The sequence below is a fragment of the Ornithorhynchus anatinus genome, chromosome X3, assembly GCF_004115215.2.
Source record: "Ornithorhynchus anatinus isolate Pmale09 chromosome X3, mOrnAna1.pri.v4, whole genome shotgun sequence".
In the NCBI taxonomy this organism is placed as follows: Eukaryota; Metazoa; Chordata; class Mammalia; order Monotremata; family Ornithorhynchidae; genus Ornithorhynchus; species Ornithorhynchus anatinus.
In genome coordinates this window covers 1,947,894-1,965,142 of record NC_041751.1, presented here as the reverse complement: position 1 = coordinate 1,965,142, position 17,249 = coordinate 1,947,894, and the positions used below count along the sequence as shown (strand labels likewise).

The window sequence follows — 17,249 nt, the reverse complement described above, 5'->3', positions numbered from 1 at the left end:
GCTTCCCTCAGTGTGCCGTACTAAACGTTTGGGAAGTTCAAAGAAGTGACATGCTCCCTTCCCTCAGAGAGCTTGGAAATTCCCATGAAACTGTAAGCTTCTTGAAGGCAGGGAACCTGTCTACCAACTCTGTTGCATCATTATTATTTTTATGGTATTCGTTAAGCACTTTCTATACGCCAAGCACCGTTCTAGGCGCCGAGATAGATACAAGGTAATCAGGTTGTCCCACGTGGGGCTCACAGTCTTCAGCTCCATTTTACAGATGTGTACTATAGGATCAACGGACGATGATGGTGGCTATTATATTTTAACCTCGGAATTGCTATTCTTTTTTTCTCGCGGCACAAACTAGATTTGTGACTGCTGATGAATTGGGTTCTGTTTTACCCTCCATTTCCTTTCAGATAATTTCATTAGAGGTTAATTATGTTTTAAATTATGCATCAAAAGCATCACAGTGAAAGAGACATTTGTTACAAGAGAGCGTTTCATGTATTCCCACTCCACTGGATCGAGCCAGCCACCCTGCCACTGCTGGTGACGGGTGGTGTCACTCACGAATCTTGGTGAAGCACACGGCAGTTTGGGCATCAGTCGACAAATCTGTCACATAGTAAGCGCTTAACCAACACCATCATTATCACTATATTTAATTTTCTTCCGCCGAGAGATCTCTGGGGCCGGAAGCTTAGCCGTCGTTGCCCAGAGGAGGGCAGAACATGATAATAATAATAACGTTGGTATTCGTTAAGCGCTTACTATGTGCCGAGCACTGTTCTAAGCGCTGGGGGAGACACAGGGGAATCAGGTTGTCCCACGTGAGGCTCACAGTTAATCCCCATTTTACAGATGGGGTAACTGAGGCACAGAGAAGTTAAGTAACTTGCCCACAGTCATGTTTGAAATACTCGGCGAGGTTTAAAGTGGAGTACGTAAAATACTTCTGGGCTATCGGAAAACAACAGTTGCAGAGAGAGGATGAGAGAAAAGACTGTTGGCTCTCTTGGAGCAGTGACTTCGAGAAGAATGGGAAATCAAGAATTCAGAGCATTAGGCAGATATCGACGGTAGGGATGAAAAAAACTGGATTGGAACAAAGGAGAACCGTTGGCGAGAGCACGTGACTGTCAGGAGCCCTGGGTTCTAATCCCTGTCTCCTCTCAATATCTCTGTCACTTGTCTGCTGTGTGACCTTGAGCAAGTCACTTCACTTGCCTTCGCTCTCGGATTTGCAACATTTTATTCATCTTTCCCTCAGCCCCACAGCAGTCAGTTACTTATTTACAGTAGTGTCCGTCTCCCACAATCTAAATTCATTGTGGTTAGGGGATGCGTCTACCAACTTGGTCATAGTGTACCCTCTCAAGCGCTTAGTACAGTGCTCTGCCCGCAGGAATTGCTCAATAAACACGACCGATTTATCGATCCGCTGTCACGGCTGGGCGACGATCGGGTACGGACCCGAAGGGAAGGCATAGGCAGGCATGCAATTTCAGGAAGATTATCGGACAGCCCCAGAGTCCGCTGGAGGCAGTTGGCCGGCGCTGGGCTCGGTCAGATATTGAGTGGGGCTGTGGGTTCGGGGAAAACATCAGGTCTCCGTATTACCCGGCCCTTAGCTGGCCACCACGGTATTGTCACTTCCTCGATCAACCGATCACTCAAAGGATAGTTTTTACAGAGCACTTCGTAAGAGAAGCAGCATGGCCTAGTGGATAGAGTTCGGGCCTGGGAGTCAGGAGGACCTGGGTCCTAATCCTGGCTCCGCCGCTTGTCTGCTGTGTGACCTTGGGCAAGGCACTTCACTTGTCTGGGCCTCAGTTCCCTCATCTGGAAGATGGGGATGAAGACTGTGAGCCCCATGTGGGACAGCGACTGCGTCAGACCTGATTAACTTGTATCTACCCCAGTGCTCAGGACAGCACTTGGCACGTAACAAGTACCATAATAATAATGATAATTATTATTACATGCAGAAGACCGTACTAAGCGCTTGGGAGAGTACAAGAGAATTAGGAGACACGTTCTCTGCAAGTGCTCCATTGACAACGCTCTCTCACATTCCCTCTCTCTGTTCTCACTGTCTCTCTCTCTCGGTTTCTGTTTTCTATCCTGTCCTGCTCCCCTTTTTCGGCCTCCCTCCTTCCCAACTTGCCCGGCAGGTTGCTGGGTAACAGCGGCGCCGATGCCGCCCCTGCCTCCATCTTGGTTGAGGGAGGTGGTCGTCGGGATCCTTTTGCCCCGAAAAGGGCACTTTGGAACAAACTTCCTGGTCCATCACCAAGGTGAAGCTGGGGGTCGTCACGGGGAACACCACCATCTTTCCCACCCCATACAGAGCCAACACCCTTTCGGCGACTGGTTCCGTCTAAACGGGGGACAACTGGGCTTCCTCGAGGTCACTAATGGATTTCCAGGACTTCAGATATCTCAGGTTTTAATTACCCCATATCGGGTAGGTCCGGATAGTCACAGCAAAATTCATTCTATTAGTGAAGATACTCTTAGGATCCAATTACACCCTGACTCTCGATAATTGGCCCTTGGATAAATTCACATATGTAAAAGATGTCAAACGGTTGTTCCAAATAGGCTTTTTGATTTACAGTTTAGATCGTTTTGTTTTAATCTCCACTTTGGAGCCCAGATACTTTCAATTCAACGGACTACATCTCGAGAAAAAGAGATAGACCGCCTGTGATATTTTGAAATGTCAGATCGTTTTTGCCGTATGTCCTTGAAAAACGCCATCTTCGGGGATCCTTATTTATCGGAGCCACAGAGTTCCGGGAGGTCCTCTCCCAAGAAAGCATCGCACAAGTAGAGTCACATTCGTTATCGTGATAAGCGTCCACTTGAAACGGCCCCGAGATTTCTCTTGGTTGACCCGGGAAAGATCCTCACCCATTTGAATAACGATAATTGAAATTTTTCACGGTCAAAGAACACTTCCAAATTGGGTTGTCGCCGTGCCCTCCGCCACCACGACTTAAACGTCGACCACAGGAACTGAGGACTCTTTGGCAGTAACTCACCCAAGCACAAAGGAAGGGCATCCAGAGAATCCTTGGCACGAGTGAATGCCGGCTGAGGTAAGTGCTTACCCGTTCTTTCTTTTTTATGGCATGTAGGAAGCGCTTTCCATGTGCCAGGCACTGTACTGAGCACTAGGGTAGGTGCAAGCTAATCAGGTTGGACACAGTCCCTATCCCACGTGGACTCGCGGTCTTAATCCCCATTTCCCAGATGAGGTAACCGAGGCCCAGAGAAGTCAACTGACCCCAAATCACACAGAGGACAAGTGGCGGAGCCAAGATTAGAAGCCAAATCCTTCTGACTCCCAGGCCCGGGCTCTAGCCATTAGGCTACGCTGCTTCTGCCAAATGGAGTCGGGGTCGTGTTTGCTTAGCTAAAGGGTTCGGGGTGGGGGTGGAAAGGGCAAAGGCTTTGCAGGGATGACGTTCTGCCTTCCGGATTACGTGGGGGTGGTGAACGCTGACGGGGAAACCAACAGATGACTTCACAGAGAGAGCCTGCTTGAACCCAGCCCGCACCCTTCGCTCCTCTAATGCCAACTTTCTCGCTGTACCTCCACCTCGTCTCTCTCGCCGCCGACTTCTCACCCACATCCTGCCTCTGGCCCGGAACGCCCTCCCTCTTCATATCTGACAGACAACGGGCGGGGAATGTGTCTGTGATATTGTTATATTATTATATTAAATACGACTGAATGAATTAATGAAAGTGATATTGTACTCTCCCAAGCGCTTAGTACACTGCCCTGCACACAATAAGCACTCAATAAATACTACTGACCGACAAAAATACCATTGACAAAAGGGGTTCAGGAGAAGCAGATTCTGAGAAGCGGCACGGCGTAGTGGATAGAGCCCGGGCCTGGGAGTCAAAAGGTCATGGGTTCTAATCCCAGCTCAGCCACTTGTCTACTGTGTGACCTGTGTGACCTTGGGCAAATCACTTCACTTCTCTGTGCCTCAGTTATCTCATCTGTAAAATGGGGATGGAGACTGTGAGCCCCACGTGGGACAGGGACTGCGTCCAACCGGATTTGCTCGTCTCCACCCCGGCCCTTAGTACAGTGCCTGGAACACAGTAAGCGCTTAACAAATATTATTATTATTATTTGGGTCTCGGGTTACCATGACCCAACCCACCCACCCATTTCTGTGTCCCTACCGCAGGACACCTACAACAAACCCTTACTGAAAGAGACTCCCCTCCTGTTGCTGAAATGGATTTGGGATGAAATGAGTGTTTTCATCCCTCAGGAATCCTCCTGCCTCCTTCCTTTTCCCCCCAACACCTCGTCATCCGACCGACCCTCCCCTCATCATCCACATCACAATGTTTCAATGTTCCAGGTACTTTGCCAGTATTCTTTTAAAATGGTATTTAAGTGCTTATTACGTGCCACACACTGTACTAAGCGCTGGGGTTCATACAACATAATCAGTCGGACGTAGCCTCGGTCCTGCGTGGGGCTCACAGGCTTAATCTTCATTTTACAGATTCCTTTGTATGCTTCCTGTATACAGAGGCCTATATTACATTCCAAGCGCTTAGTACAGTGCTCTGTACACAGTAGGTGCTTAATAAATACGATCAAATGAATGAATATTAAGTACTCGGGAGACTAATAATAATGATGATCTTCAATAGTATTTATTGAGCGCTTACTATGCGCAGAGCACTGTACTAAGGGCTTGGAATGTCCAATTTGGCAACAGATAGCGACAATCCCTGCCCAGTGACGGGCTCACAGTCTAATCGATGATATCTGTTAAGCACTTACTATGTGCCAGACACTGTACCAAGCACTGGGGTGGATACAACCAAATTGGGTTGTACAGTCCCTGTCCCACATGGGGCTCACAGTCTTAATCCCCATTTTCCAGATGAGGGGCCTGAGGCCTAGAGAAGTGAAGTGACTTGTCCAAGGTCACCCAGCAGACAAGTGGCGGAGCGGGATTTGAACCCATGACCCTCTGACTCCCGGGCCCCTGCTCTATCCACTACACCATGCTGCTTCTCCGTGCTACAACAGACAGACAGACACCTTCTCTCCCCACGACGAGCTTACAGTCTAGAGGTCGGGGAGAGTGACATTAATAGGTAGAAATAAATGACAGATACGGACGTAACTGCTGAAAGGGTGGGAGGGGAGATCGTGAGAATAGTAATCATGATGGTATTTAAGCGCTTACTACGTGGCAAGCACTGTTCTAAGCACTGGAGTAGATACGAGGTCATCAGGTTGTCCCACGTGGGGCTCACGGTTTTAATCCCCATTTTCCAGATGAGGTACCGAGAAGTGAAGTGACTTGCCGCAGGGGCGACAAGGGGCGGAGCCGAGATTAGAACCCACCACCTCTGACTCCCAAGCCCGGGCTCTTTCCGCTGAGCCACCCTGCTTCGATGAATAAAGAGATGAATAAAGGGAGCAAGTCAGGGTGATGGAGAAGGGAGCGAGCTTCATCCCGCTCCAGTTAGAGGCCTGGTGACTCACTTTTCTCAGCTTTCCTTCATGCTTTCTCAGTCCATCCCTCGCTGGGGTGGGAAAGAGTTTTTTGTTCTTCCCCTCCTTTACTCCATCCCGCTCTCCCAATACCCTCAAGAGAGCTCCTCTATCTCCCAAGGCTTCTTCACCTTTCCAGTATCCAAACACGCGCCCGTTCCCATTCACACAGATCCACTCATAGACACACCATCAGGGAGTTAGAGTTTTATCTCTCAGCTCCAGTTACTTTGAAACCACGAAGCTAGCCTCCGTGTGATAAGAACTTCTGATCCAAACGTTATCATTAATATTTTTTTAAAACCCACAAATTCCAGCCACAGGCGAGACTTTGGTCCGCCCGGACGGAGAAGGGAACAGAGGCAGACATTATAAAAATAAAATGCAAAGGAGTCAGCTCGTTGTGGGAGGGGGGGGGATGCGTCAGTTTTATTGTTGTATCTCACTCTCCGAGCGTTTAGTACAGCGCTCCGCACACGGGAAGCGCTCCATACGACTGAATGAATGAGTTAGAGAGAAATCTGAAGGGCAATGGCAGATCCTTGCTAATCTACAGTAGAGCACTTCAGTTCTGCCTGAATTTCACTTAAATATTTTCCTGCCTTCAGAATTAGATCTGTAACTGGAGCACCTCTCAAAGGAAGAAAACTAGTTCACCGCGGAAAAGAGGAGCAGGGACGTACGAAACATAATCGAGCCGACAACTCTGACATGTCTCTAGGCTGTCAGTTAAAGTAGGGCCTTCATTTTACGGGACGCACGCGCGGTTCGGAACTGGGCCGCGATTCAGGATGGGAACTGTCACCGAGATTAGCAACGTGGGGAAGGGATTCCTAAATGAAGCTCAAATCCCTGCAGAATTACTGTCTGGGATGAGAATGAAGAAACGAAATTAAAAAACCTCTTTCCGCCTGCAAAACCTCCAATAACGTATTGCTTAAGGCGCTGAGTTCCGGATACGGATATTGCGGGTCAGTACTCATCTTGCCGAAGGTGCGAAAACAGAAAGCTCTCTGGGAGCCCCAGGGGGACAGAGACTGTGTCCAACCAGATTAGCAAGCGTCCACCCCAGTGTTTAGGACAGTGCACACACTAAGTGCTTAACAAACACCATTAAAAAGCAAACACAAAAATAAACAAACTGTGGGTCACTGAATTGTTGTCCCACCCCCCCTTCTAGACTGCTAGCCTGGTGTGGACAGGCATCGTCTCTCTTTATTGCTAAATCGGACTTTCCAAGCGCTCTGCGCACAGTAAGCGCTCAATAAATACGACAACGAACGAATGAATATACTCTAGGCTTCTTCCAGTTCCTCTTCTGTCTCTTCCTGCCCGGGGCCTTGATTTCCCCCGGTCCTCACATGTGCGAATCAGAATTACACAAAAGCTCCTGGCAAAGATGGGAAGAGAACCGAGATTTTTTAAAAGCGTATTTATGCAGCAATTACTCTGTGCTAAGCCCTGTACCGAGCGCCGCGGTAGACACAAGGTAATGAAGTGGGTCACAGTCCCTGCCCCGTTTAGGGATTCGCCGTCTTCATCCTCGTTTTACAGATGAGGAAACTGAGCCACAAGGGGCCGAGCAGACAAGTGGTAGAGCCAGAATTAGAACCCGGGTCCTCTTTTCTCCTTCTCTTCCAGGTATCCTGATCTGCATTTTTCCCTAGACCGTATTGTCTCCCACAGATTTCAGCTTCTGAAATCCCCCCCACCCGAAGACAGCTGCGGTTGACTGAGTCCTCCCTACCATGTCAAATAAGAAAGCCGTCGCTGAAAGTTCCGGTGAACTAGTTAGAATAGTTACAGTGACTCAGTCCTCCCCGGCTGGTCGCACGACAGACCCGTCGCTGAAAGTGTTCGGAAATCTCCGGGAACGTCCATTTGTATTTTTTTGCTCCGTCTACGGCAATCGTTAAAAGAGACTTGAATGTACTGGTCAAGCCTTAAAAGCCTCAGTGAGTTTTCCCTTGTCGAAAAGCTCTCAAAGAAGGATGATCGCATGGGCTCTTTTGACGAATCCGTCCGGCAGGACGCGCGTTTAAATGGGCCCGGTGAGCGAGCTCAGATAGAAGATCCAAATGGTGGTTAGAATCTGCCTCTCTCTCTCTTCCTTCTTCTCGCTCTGTCTCCCTCCCTTTCCCCAGAATCTCCCTCCATGGATTTATGCAGTGGGAAGAACACGCATCCCGCTCTCTGCTGGTAAAGGGATAGTAATCGTAATAATTGCGGAATCTGTTAAGCGTTTACTCTGTGCCCGTCGCTGGGGTGGATACACGATAATCCCATCAGACACAGCCTCCACAGTCTCAGGAGGAGGGCAGACAGGTAGGCAAACATTAAAACACAACGCGCATGCACAAAATAAAACCCAGATCCGCTCTTTTCCTCTTCTCTCACTCCATTCTCTGTCAAATAGCGGAAATGAGGGCTTAGTCAGGGAAGACTCCCTGGAGGAGATGTGATTTTAGGAGGGCTCTGAAGGTGGGAAGAGTGATGGTTTTTCTGCTTTACAGGGCCAGTCTCTCAGCAAGGGCTGGGTTGGGGGAGTCGGGATCGCTGACCCAACCCTACGCTCTCGTAGCAAACTAGACTTTAAATAGTAAGCGCTCAATAAATACCATCCGTTGGTTGATTGATTGTAACCTCCTGGTGTGCGCAGAGCACCGTACTAAGCACTCGGAAAGTACAATTCAGCATACATTTTTGACGTCCCTTTCAGTGCACTCCGAACCACTCCCTCAGGAAAATGGCAAAGGAGAACCACCATCATTCCCACCATCATTGATGAGCAGATGGTTTAAATTCCGGTTCGGGACACGTCAAAGTATGAAGACCCTCTTTGATCCTTTACCCCAAGCCCAACTGGGAGCGGGGACGGGGAGAGAGGGGAAGGTGGGAGCCATTTTGTAAAAGAAAAATCTCTCTTACGCGCATCCCTGAGTACTGACAGCTAAAATAGGGACACGCTTCAACAAAAGATTTATCCTTTTATCCCTTCATGAACGCTATCCAAACTCTCCCAGAGGTTGTGTCTTCTCATGAATGAAAATGTTCCGTATTTAGCTGTCACCACCATACAGATGATAATCGGAGATTAATTTTAGAGCTGAGGCAGGAGGTTCATTGCAAACCTAGGCATTTGTATGCTAATGCAACGTATTAGTTACATCACCCTAGAATCCGGCTCTGGAATGTCCAAATAGACAAATTGGCATCAAAACGCCCCTCACACTCCACCTTAACTCCTCATTTTCTAAATCAGTTTGCGTTGTGCAGATGCACAGCGAATGTACCTCGGTTTAAGGTGTGACGTTTACGGAAGGGAACTAAGCCAAAAATGGGGCAATATTTGGATTTTTGGTAGGGAGAACCTCTCACAGTGTGATTCTGAGAAGAAAGGCATGGGCTAGTGGATAGAGCACGGGTCTGGGAGTCAGAAGGACCTGGGTTCTAATCCCGGCTCCTCAAATCCAACAGACCATGACTCTCCTCCCGCTTCAAAGCCTTACTGAAGGCAAATCTCCTCCAAGAGGCCTTCCCTAAGCCCCTTTTTTCTCACACCCTTCTGCACTGCCCTGACTTTTCTTATTCATCCCTCCTCCCAGCCCCACGGCACTTATGTCCATATCTGTAATTGATTTATTTATATTAATGTCTGTCTCCCCCTCTAGACTGAAAGCTCGTGTGGGCAGGGAGTGTATCTGTTCGTTGTTATGCTGCACTCTCCCGAACGCTTAGTTCAATGCTCTATAGACAGTAAGAGCTCAGTAAATATGACAGGATGAATGAATAAGTGAACGACGGACTGAAATGTGGTAATTGAAAGCAGGGAGAGTAGACAAAGATTTTAAATACACAGTGAAGCTCAGGGCCCAACATTATGGTTTAACTCCATATTAGTTGCAGGCAACCTCAGCAGAAACACCAAATTGGCATGCAACGATCAAAAGAGGAGTTAGAACACAGTTTTTGGTAATAATAATAATAATAATGTTGGTATTTGTTAAGCGCTTACTATGTGCCGAGCACTGTTCTAAGCGCTGGGGGAGATACAGGGTCATCGGGTTGTCCCACGGGAGGCTCACAGTCTTCAACCCCATTTTACAGATGAGGTCACTGAGGCACTGAGAAGTGAAGTGACTTGCCCACAGTCACACTGCTGACAAGCGGCAGAGCCGGGAGTCCACGACCTCTGACTCCCAAGCCCGGGCTCTTTCCACTGAGCCACGCCGCTTCTCATCTGCAAAATGGGGACGACTAATGTCAGGAGGCAGATTTTTACCGCATCAGCCTCCTTGCTGATCGCCCGGCCTCCATTTTCTCCCTGTTCCAGGCCATAGTTCACCTTGCTCCTCGAATTACTCGGCTCCCAGGCTAATGATGATGGTATCTGTTAAGTGCTTACTATATGCCTCGCACCGTTCTAAGCCCCGGGGTAGATACAAAGTTATCAAGTTGGATGCAGTCCCTGGCCCATGTGGGGCTCACAGGCTTAATCCCCATTTTCCAGATGCGGTAACTGACGCCCAGAGAAGTGAAGTGACTTGCTCAAGGTCACACGGCAGACAAGCGGCAGAGCCGGGATTAGAACCCAGGTTCTCCTGGCCCCCCAGGCCCGTGATCTATCCACTAAGCCACTCACTGGGCATTGCTGCCTCCCATCGACATGAACCGCGGACACTTGAGGCTGAAATTCATTCCCCTCACTCCTGTCCGTGCAAACATTTCCATCATTTTCAAAATGACCTTCCGTGATCCCTTTAAAGAATCAACTTAAAATATAAATACTGCTCTTATAGGATCAGAAGATTTGCTAATCAAAACTCTCAGCGTTCCCACGACAAGTGTGTCAAGATGGATACGTGACGAAAGGGGAAAGGAGAAGAGTAAGCGCCTAAATGTTCGGCCACTGGCTTCTGGGTCCGATTTTTTCATCTCGGCCTGAACCAGAGAGAGGAGGCTAAGTTTCCCGCTGCAGCTGGTGTAAAAGGACCAGTGCCCTTTAAGAGAAAGGAATTCAGCGTCAAACCGCCCAGGGAAATCCCTCTTCTTTTACTTAATATTCATCAAGTGGGGAATACATATCACTTGCTCTCGAAGCAAGGTAACCTCAGCAGTCCTAAATATACCTCAATTTAGTGTCATTTAAAATTTATGGACCAAATAGAAGGAAGAGAATGAGGTGCAGGTGGGCGAGAAGGAATCGAGCAACAAGGTAATGAAATGGAAACCTGTGTTTCCTCGGTCTGCAGAAATCAGAGGTCCCCGGAAGGTGATCTGGCGTGGAGGAGATATGAGTCCGGGAGCCCCCGACCTCCGAGGAGAGTAATGATAATAATTACGGTACTAGTTTAGTGCTTTTTTTGGGGCCAAGCGCGGTACTAAGCGTCAGAGTGGATACGAGAAAATCGAGTTGGACTCAGTCCCTGTCCCTTGTGGGACTCATAGTCTCTATACCCATTTTTCAGATGAGGTAACTGAGGCACAGAGAAGTGAAATGACTTGCCCGACACAGCAGACACGCGGTGGAGCCGGGTTTAGTACCCAGGTCCTTCCGACGCGTAGGGCCCAGGGAGGGGGGAGGAAGAGGCTTCCTCTTAGGGCATCCTCATGGGATACACTATGCCAGGCTGCTTCGCCATGCTGACCCACGACACCACCAGAATCCCTCAGGGTCTAGGGCCGGGAAAAGTTACCCACCCCCCAGAAACGACTTCCACACATTTCTTAACCGAGCACCGTGGCTTACTCCACAGAGCACGGGCCTGGGGGTCAGAGGGACCTGGGTTCTAATCCCAGCTCCGCCACCTGTCTGCTGTGTGATCTTGGGCAAGTCACTTCACTTCTCTGGGCCTCAGTTACCTCATCTGTAAAATGGGGAATGTGACTCGGAGCCCCTTGCGGGACAGGGACTGTGTCCAACCCGATCTGCTTGTATCCACCCCAGTACTTGGTACCGTGCCTGGCACCCATTGAGCACTTAAAAAATACCACCAATATTATTATTAGGGACTGTGTCCAACCTGATTAACTTGTACCTACCTCAATGCTAAGCACAGTGTGCTTGGCACATCGTAAGCACTTAAAAAGTCCCCAAACTATTATTATTAATTATAAGGGGTTCTATTAAAATCTACTCAGTGCACAGCATGGCCAAGTGTGTAGAGCACGGGCCTGGGAGTCATGACCGTGGACAAGTCACTTACCTTCTCTGTGCCTCAGTTACCTCATCTGTCAAACGGGGATTAAGACTGTGAGCCTCACGTGGGACAACCTGATAACCCTGTATCTCCCCCAGTGCTTAGAACAGTGCCCTGCACATAGTAAGCGCTTAACAAATACCGACATTATTATTCCTATTACCTCATCTGTAAAATGGGGATTAAGACTGTGAGCCCCACCTGGGACAGGGACCGCGTCCAGTCCGATCTGGTGGTAACCGTGCCTGGCACATAGTAAGTGCTTAACAAATATCATCATGGTTATTATTACTTATGATTATCGTTCTGTCAGCTAATATCTCAACCTACTGCTTGTACTCTCCACCAGCTGGCTCCTTACCTGTCTTCTCTCTTCTCTGGTTCCACCCCATCTTATGCTCATATTTCACTCCACCCAACCTGACCTGCGAATTGTCCCTCCTGCTCCACCCTCTCACCTTGGCTTACCTAATAACACTCCTCCCCCTCTACAAAGTTCTTCTCCAAGGCACTAAAAGCTCTTCCATGATTATATGGTATTTGCTAAGCGCTTCCCGCGTGCCAGCCACTGGACTACGCGCTAGGGAAGTGACGACCTAGATAGGCTGGACACAGTCCCTGCCCCACATGGGGCTCACAGTCTCAATCCCCGTTTTACGGATGAGGTCACTGAGGCCCAGAGAAGTTAGATGACTTGCCCAAGTTCCCACAGCAGATTAGAACCCAGGTCTCTGTTGCATTCTACGCACTGAAGGACTTAGTACAGTGTTCTGCACACCTTAAGTACTCAGTAAAAACTACTGATTGATTGATTTCTCTAACAAATAAATCAATGCCAAGTATCTCATCCCTCCAAAAGTCTAAATTCAGTTTGTACCGTACATTAATTAACCTGTTCCCACCTCTCTTCCTTTGTGATTTTGGGGAAAGGGGAAGGCAAGAAACCTAAGTAGCCAATCCTTTTTCTACAATAGGAACCTCCCACTTCCTTCTGCATCACCTTGACGTGCTCCCTTAATTCATTCCCCCACCAGCTCCACAGCACTTACGGTCAGATTTGTCATTTTATTTACTTAAATTAATGCCGGTCTCCCCGTTTAGCCTGTAAACTCACCGTGGACGGGGAATATGCCTGTTCTTTTGTTATACTGTACTCTCCCAAGTGCTTAGTACAGTGCTCTGCACACAGTAAGTGCTCAATAAATACGACTGACCGAATACCGTACTCCGACTGGGACACGTTAAAGGGAAATGAAACCGCGGACCAAACGTTAGGAATCGGAAAAGTCCGGGAACTTACTGTGACACCAAAGAAGTTCGTTTCGTTCATGGCGTCCAGAAAAATCTTGCCCAGTTTGTGGTCGGAATAGTTGAAATCCTGAATTCTCTGGTGCCTGTTGTTAGAGCGGAGATTTTCCATGGCTCTCTTGAGCGTTTCTGCGATCACCCAGATGCCATCGTAGGCGTAACCATGGAATTTACTGGGCCCGACGTCCGAACGCTTGTCGTTGTATTCCTTCTCGTACTGCTGGGGAGTCTGGAAAACACGGGGGAAAAATAGGTGTCATGGTCTAATTCATTCATTCCATCATTTTTATTGAGCGCTAACTGTATGCAGAGCACTATACTAAGCGCTTGGGAGAATCCAATATAACACATTCCTGCCCACAACGAGTTTACAGTCTAATGGAAGTGGACCTCAGGACAGATCTTCCTCATGAAGCCCTGGGTTATTTTTTTCTAATGGTATTTGTTAAGCGCTTACTATGTGCCAGGTACTGTACTAAGCACTGGGTAGATACAGGTAATCAGGTTGGTCACAGCCCCTGTCCCACATGGGGCTCACAGTTTTAGTCCCCATTTTACAGATGAAGGAACTGAGGCACAGAGAAATGAAGTGACTTACCCAAAGTCACGCATCAGTCAAGTTGTAGAGCCAGGATTAGAACCCAGGCTAATTCCTAGCCTTGCCATCTTTGCCATCTCTTGCCCCCGACCAAGAGCCCGGGCTTGGGAGTCAGAGGTCATGGGTTCTAATCCCAGCTCCGCTGCTTGCCAGCTGGGTGACTTTGAGCAAGTCACTTAACTTCTCTGTGCCTCAGTTACCTCATGTGTAAAATGGGGATTAAAACTGTGAGCCCCATGTGGGACAACCTGATTACCTTGTATCCCCCCAGCGCTTAGAACAGTGCTTTGCACATAGTCAGCGCATAACAGATACCACCATTATTAAATCTCACGTTCTGATCTAATTTTCCAGAAAGAGCAGTAGAATATTGGAAAACTTTCCAAGGATAGGTCTGCCCTGGGTAAGCTGCATGGCAGGGACATAACTGCCAGAGAAGCAGCATGGTATGGTGGCTAGAGCACAGGCCTGGGAGTCAGAAGGTCACGGGTTCTAATCCCAGTTCCGCCACTTGTCTGCCGCGTGACCTGGAGCGAGTCACTTCACTTCTCTGCACCTCAGTTACCTCATCTGTAAAACGGGAATTGAGACTGTGAGTCCCAGGTGACGCAGGGACTGTGTCCAACCTGATTCGCTTGTCTCCACCCCAGTGCTCAGTACAGTGCCTGGCACGCAGTGTCCTTAACAAATGCCATAATAATAGTTATTATTATACAAACTAAAACTGTCTCTAAAATGGACATTAAAAGGCCATTTGCGGATGTTTTATCTGAGAGGGCCCTCACCTTTCCTGAAATGGTCTTATTCTCTTTCGAACTGAGTGGCTCAAAATCCACGCCGATGTAGCCCTCCATGGCGGTCAAGAGGTTTTTGCTGAGGCAGTGGGATGAGTTGACATCAGAATAGACCATCTCCCACCAGGAAGACTCGTACCAGCCCGGGATGATCCACTGATACTTGCTGCCGTACATGTTCTCCTCGTACGCCTGAAATTCAAAAGATTGAACCAAGTCAGTGCTAAAAACTCAGAAGCCAAACATCACCTGAACCGCTTCCATAAAACTTCCCACCCGATTCTTTCCCGAGTCTGCTTTGCTTTTAATGGAAACGGTGGAACAGCATTTCTTGTTTGAACAACATGGCTAATTGATGTGGATATGCTTGGGAAAAATGACAAATTCGAGGAATTTTTGTTTTGCTACTGTTGTTGATAGTATCACCACTATCCTATTTCGGGATAAGACTGTGTTCTGATCTATGGCTTTTAAAGGTTTTCATCACAGGAGCAGATAAGTAGATGTACTTTGATTAAAAAAAAAAACCAACCAAACCCCTCCAACCACCCTCCACAGTGTTTAGCTGCATCCGACTCCACCCTGAGTCTAGCTAGAGAAGAGAGTCTAGGTGTGATTTGGAGCAGAGGCACAAGCCTGAAATCTCTCTTTTCTAATTCGAAGATTTCTTGGCGACTCAGTCATGGTGCTCTGAGAGGAAAAATTGCCGTGATAAGAGAACCAAGGTAAAATTCTTTTACAGAACAACTATTCGAACTTCGGATGTAAGTTTGTTACACTCTTAGGAATCATTCCCCCAACCACACCAAGCGAATAGGCATCTACTTACACAGCAGAATACTTTAGCCGCCATATTCTGGTCAAATTGGCCAAGAATTATTCGGACATCATTGCCCTGGGGACCAAAGACAAGCACACACTTTAAATGTATTTGAACATTCCCAACATGTAAGACAGTGGATCAAGTACTGTAGGGGGATGATTCGAAAGGCCACAGCTCCTTCTCCCTGAGCACCAATTTTCTAAAAACAGCATCTTAAGACATTTCCTTCACATCCCCTGATAGGAAGCCAGGGACATTCTTCAAGTGTGAACTTGTATGATTAAAACAGGTTTTGAAACATTCCTAGCTTCCCGGAGTGATTTTCCCGAAATGAAGTTGGATGGATCTTTGAACCAAGTTATAATAATCATGATAAGTGTGGGTTTTTTTAAGTGTTAACTGTGTGTCAAGCACTGTTCAAAGCACAAGATACAAGATAATCAGGTCCCACATGGGGCTCACAATCTAAGTAGGAGGGAGAACGGGTATTGAATCTCCATTTTGCAGATGAGGGAACTGAGGCATGGAGAAGTTTAGTGACTTGTCCAAGGTCACACAGGAGGCAAGCGACAGAGCCGGGATTAGAACCCAATTCCTCTGACTCCCAGGCCCGAGTTCTTTCCATTAGGCCATACTGCTTCATAATCCACCAGAGGAAGTTCACACCACTTTATTGTTCTGTTTTCTACCACTGTCGGGGAATAGAATGAACTTTCAATTAGGGAAAAGTAAACCCAGTGGGTTTAGCCTCTTGGATCCAGCTGGGGGACCGGAAGGTCACTTGTACCAATCTGGTATTTACTGAGCATTTACTGTGTGCAGAGCACTGCACTAAAGGCTTGGGAGAATCCAATATAACAGAGTTGGTAAATACGTTCCAGAGGAACCACCAGACACAGGGCCTGGACTCACCACCCTCAAGCCCAGAACTTTGTGGGCAGGGAATCTGTCGGCCAACTCTATTATTATATTGTACTCTCCCAAGCATTTAGTACAGTGCTCCAGGGTAAGCACTCAAAAAATACGATTGGTAATAATACTGAACAAGTAGAGGCTCTTCTATCTCCAAAATCTTGGCTTTCAAAAAGGAAAGGGAAAAGGGTGAAGCATCTTGGCATGCTTTTGCCATTAAAAAATGATTAAGAGAGCTCTCGGTGTCTAAGAACATTGATTTTCGGTCAGAGAACGGACAGGACAAATACCAGCTTAGAGGGACACTGTATGTTTGGCCTTCCTTCCTCATCTCTAGACTATAAGCTTTTTGTGGGCAGGCAATGCGTCTGTTATATGGCTGTAATGTAGTCTCCCAAGTGCTTAGTACAGTGCTCTGCACACAATAAGTGCTCAGTAAATACTATCGACAGCTTGATCAATCTCCTGATCTAGCCTCGGACCGAACAGGGCTGCGGTGGAGGGAAGAGCTGCCCAAAGCTGAATCCTCAGTCAATCTCAATCATCTTTATTGAATGCTTAATTGTGTGCAGAGCACTGTACTAAGCGCTTGGGAAAGCACGATACAACAATATAACAGACGCATTCCCGGCTCACAACGAGCTTACTGCCTCGAGGGCTCCTGGCCTAATCTGGGCCTCCACTGAGAGGACGGACGAGTGTAAGAGATTGGGGAAGAACAGGGGAAATGAGAAAAGCAAAATTCCTACATAAGTCTTGATCATCTATTTTGGTTCTATTTTTAGATCCGATTCATTTGAGAAGTTCAGCTCGGCCCCCGCCTTGCAAGGTTAGGGAAATGATTTTGCAAACGGCGACTGATCCTTCCTCTCCAGGAAGGTAACAAAGGAAACTCTGAGAACAAAATAAAGTAAAAATTCAAAGGAAGAGAGAGACCATCGGAATAGGCCACCAAGCTAGAGAAGCAGTGTGGCCTGGTGGCTAGAGCCATGGCCTGGGAGTCAAAAGGGCCTGGATTCTGCCACTTGTCAGCTGTGTGATTTGGGGCAAGTCACTTCACTTCTCTGGGCCTCAG

General features: G+C 47.9%; 1 protein-coding gene across 1 annotated transcript in view; it reads right to left on the bottom strand.

Moving 5' to 3' along the window:
- Positions 1 to 17,249, bottom strand: part of GABBR2 (gamma-aminobutyric acid type B receptor subunit 2) — a 211,613-nt gene that overhangs the window by 84,044 nt on the left and 110,320 nt on the right. The window contains 3 exon segments of the mRNA XM_029053600.2: positions 13,040 to 13,276; positions 14,431 to 14,631; positions 15,269 to 15,334. Of these exon segments, the coding sequence (XP_028909433.1) occupies positions 13,040 to 13,276; positions 14,431 to 14,631; positions 15,269 to 15,334 (504 nt within the window).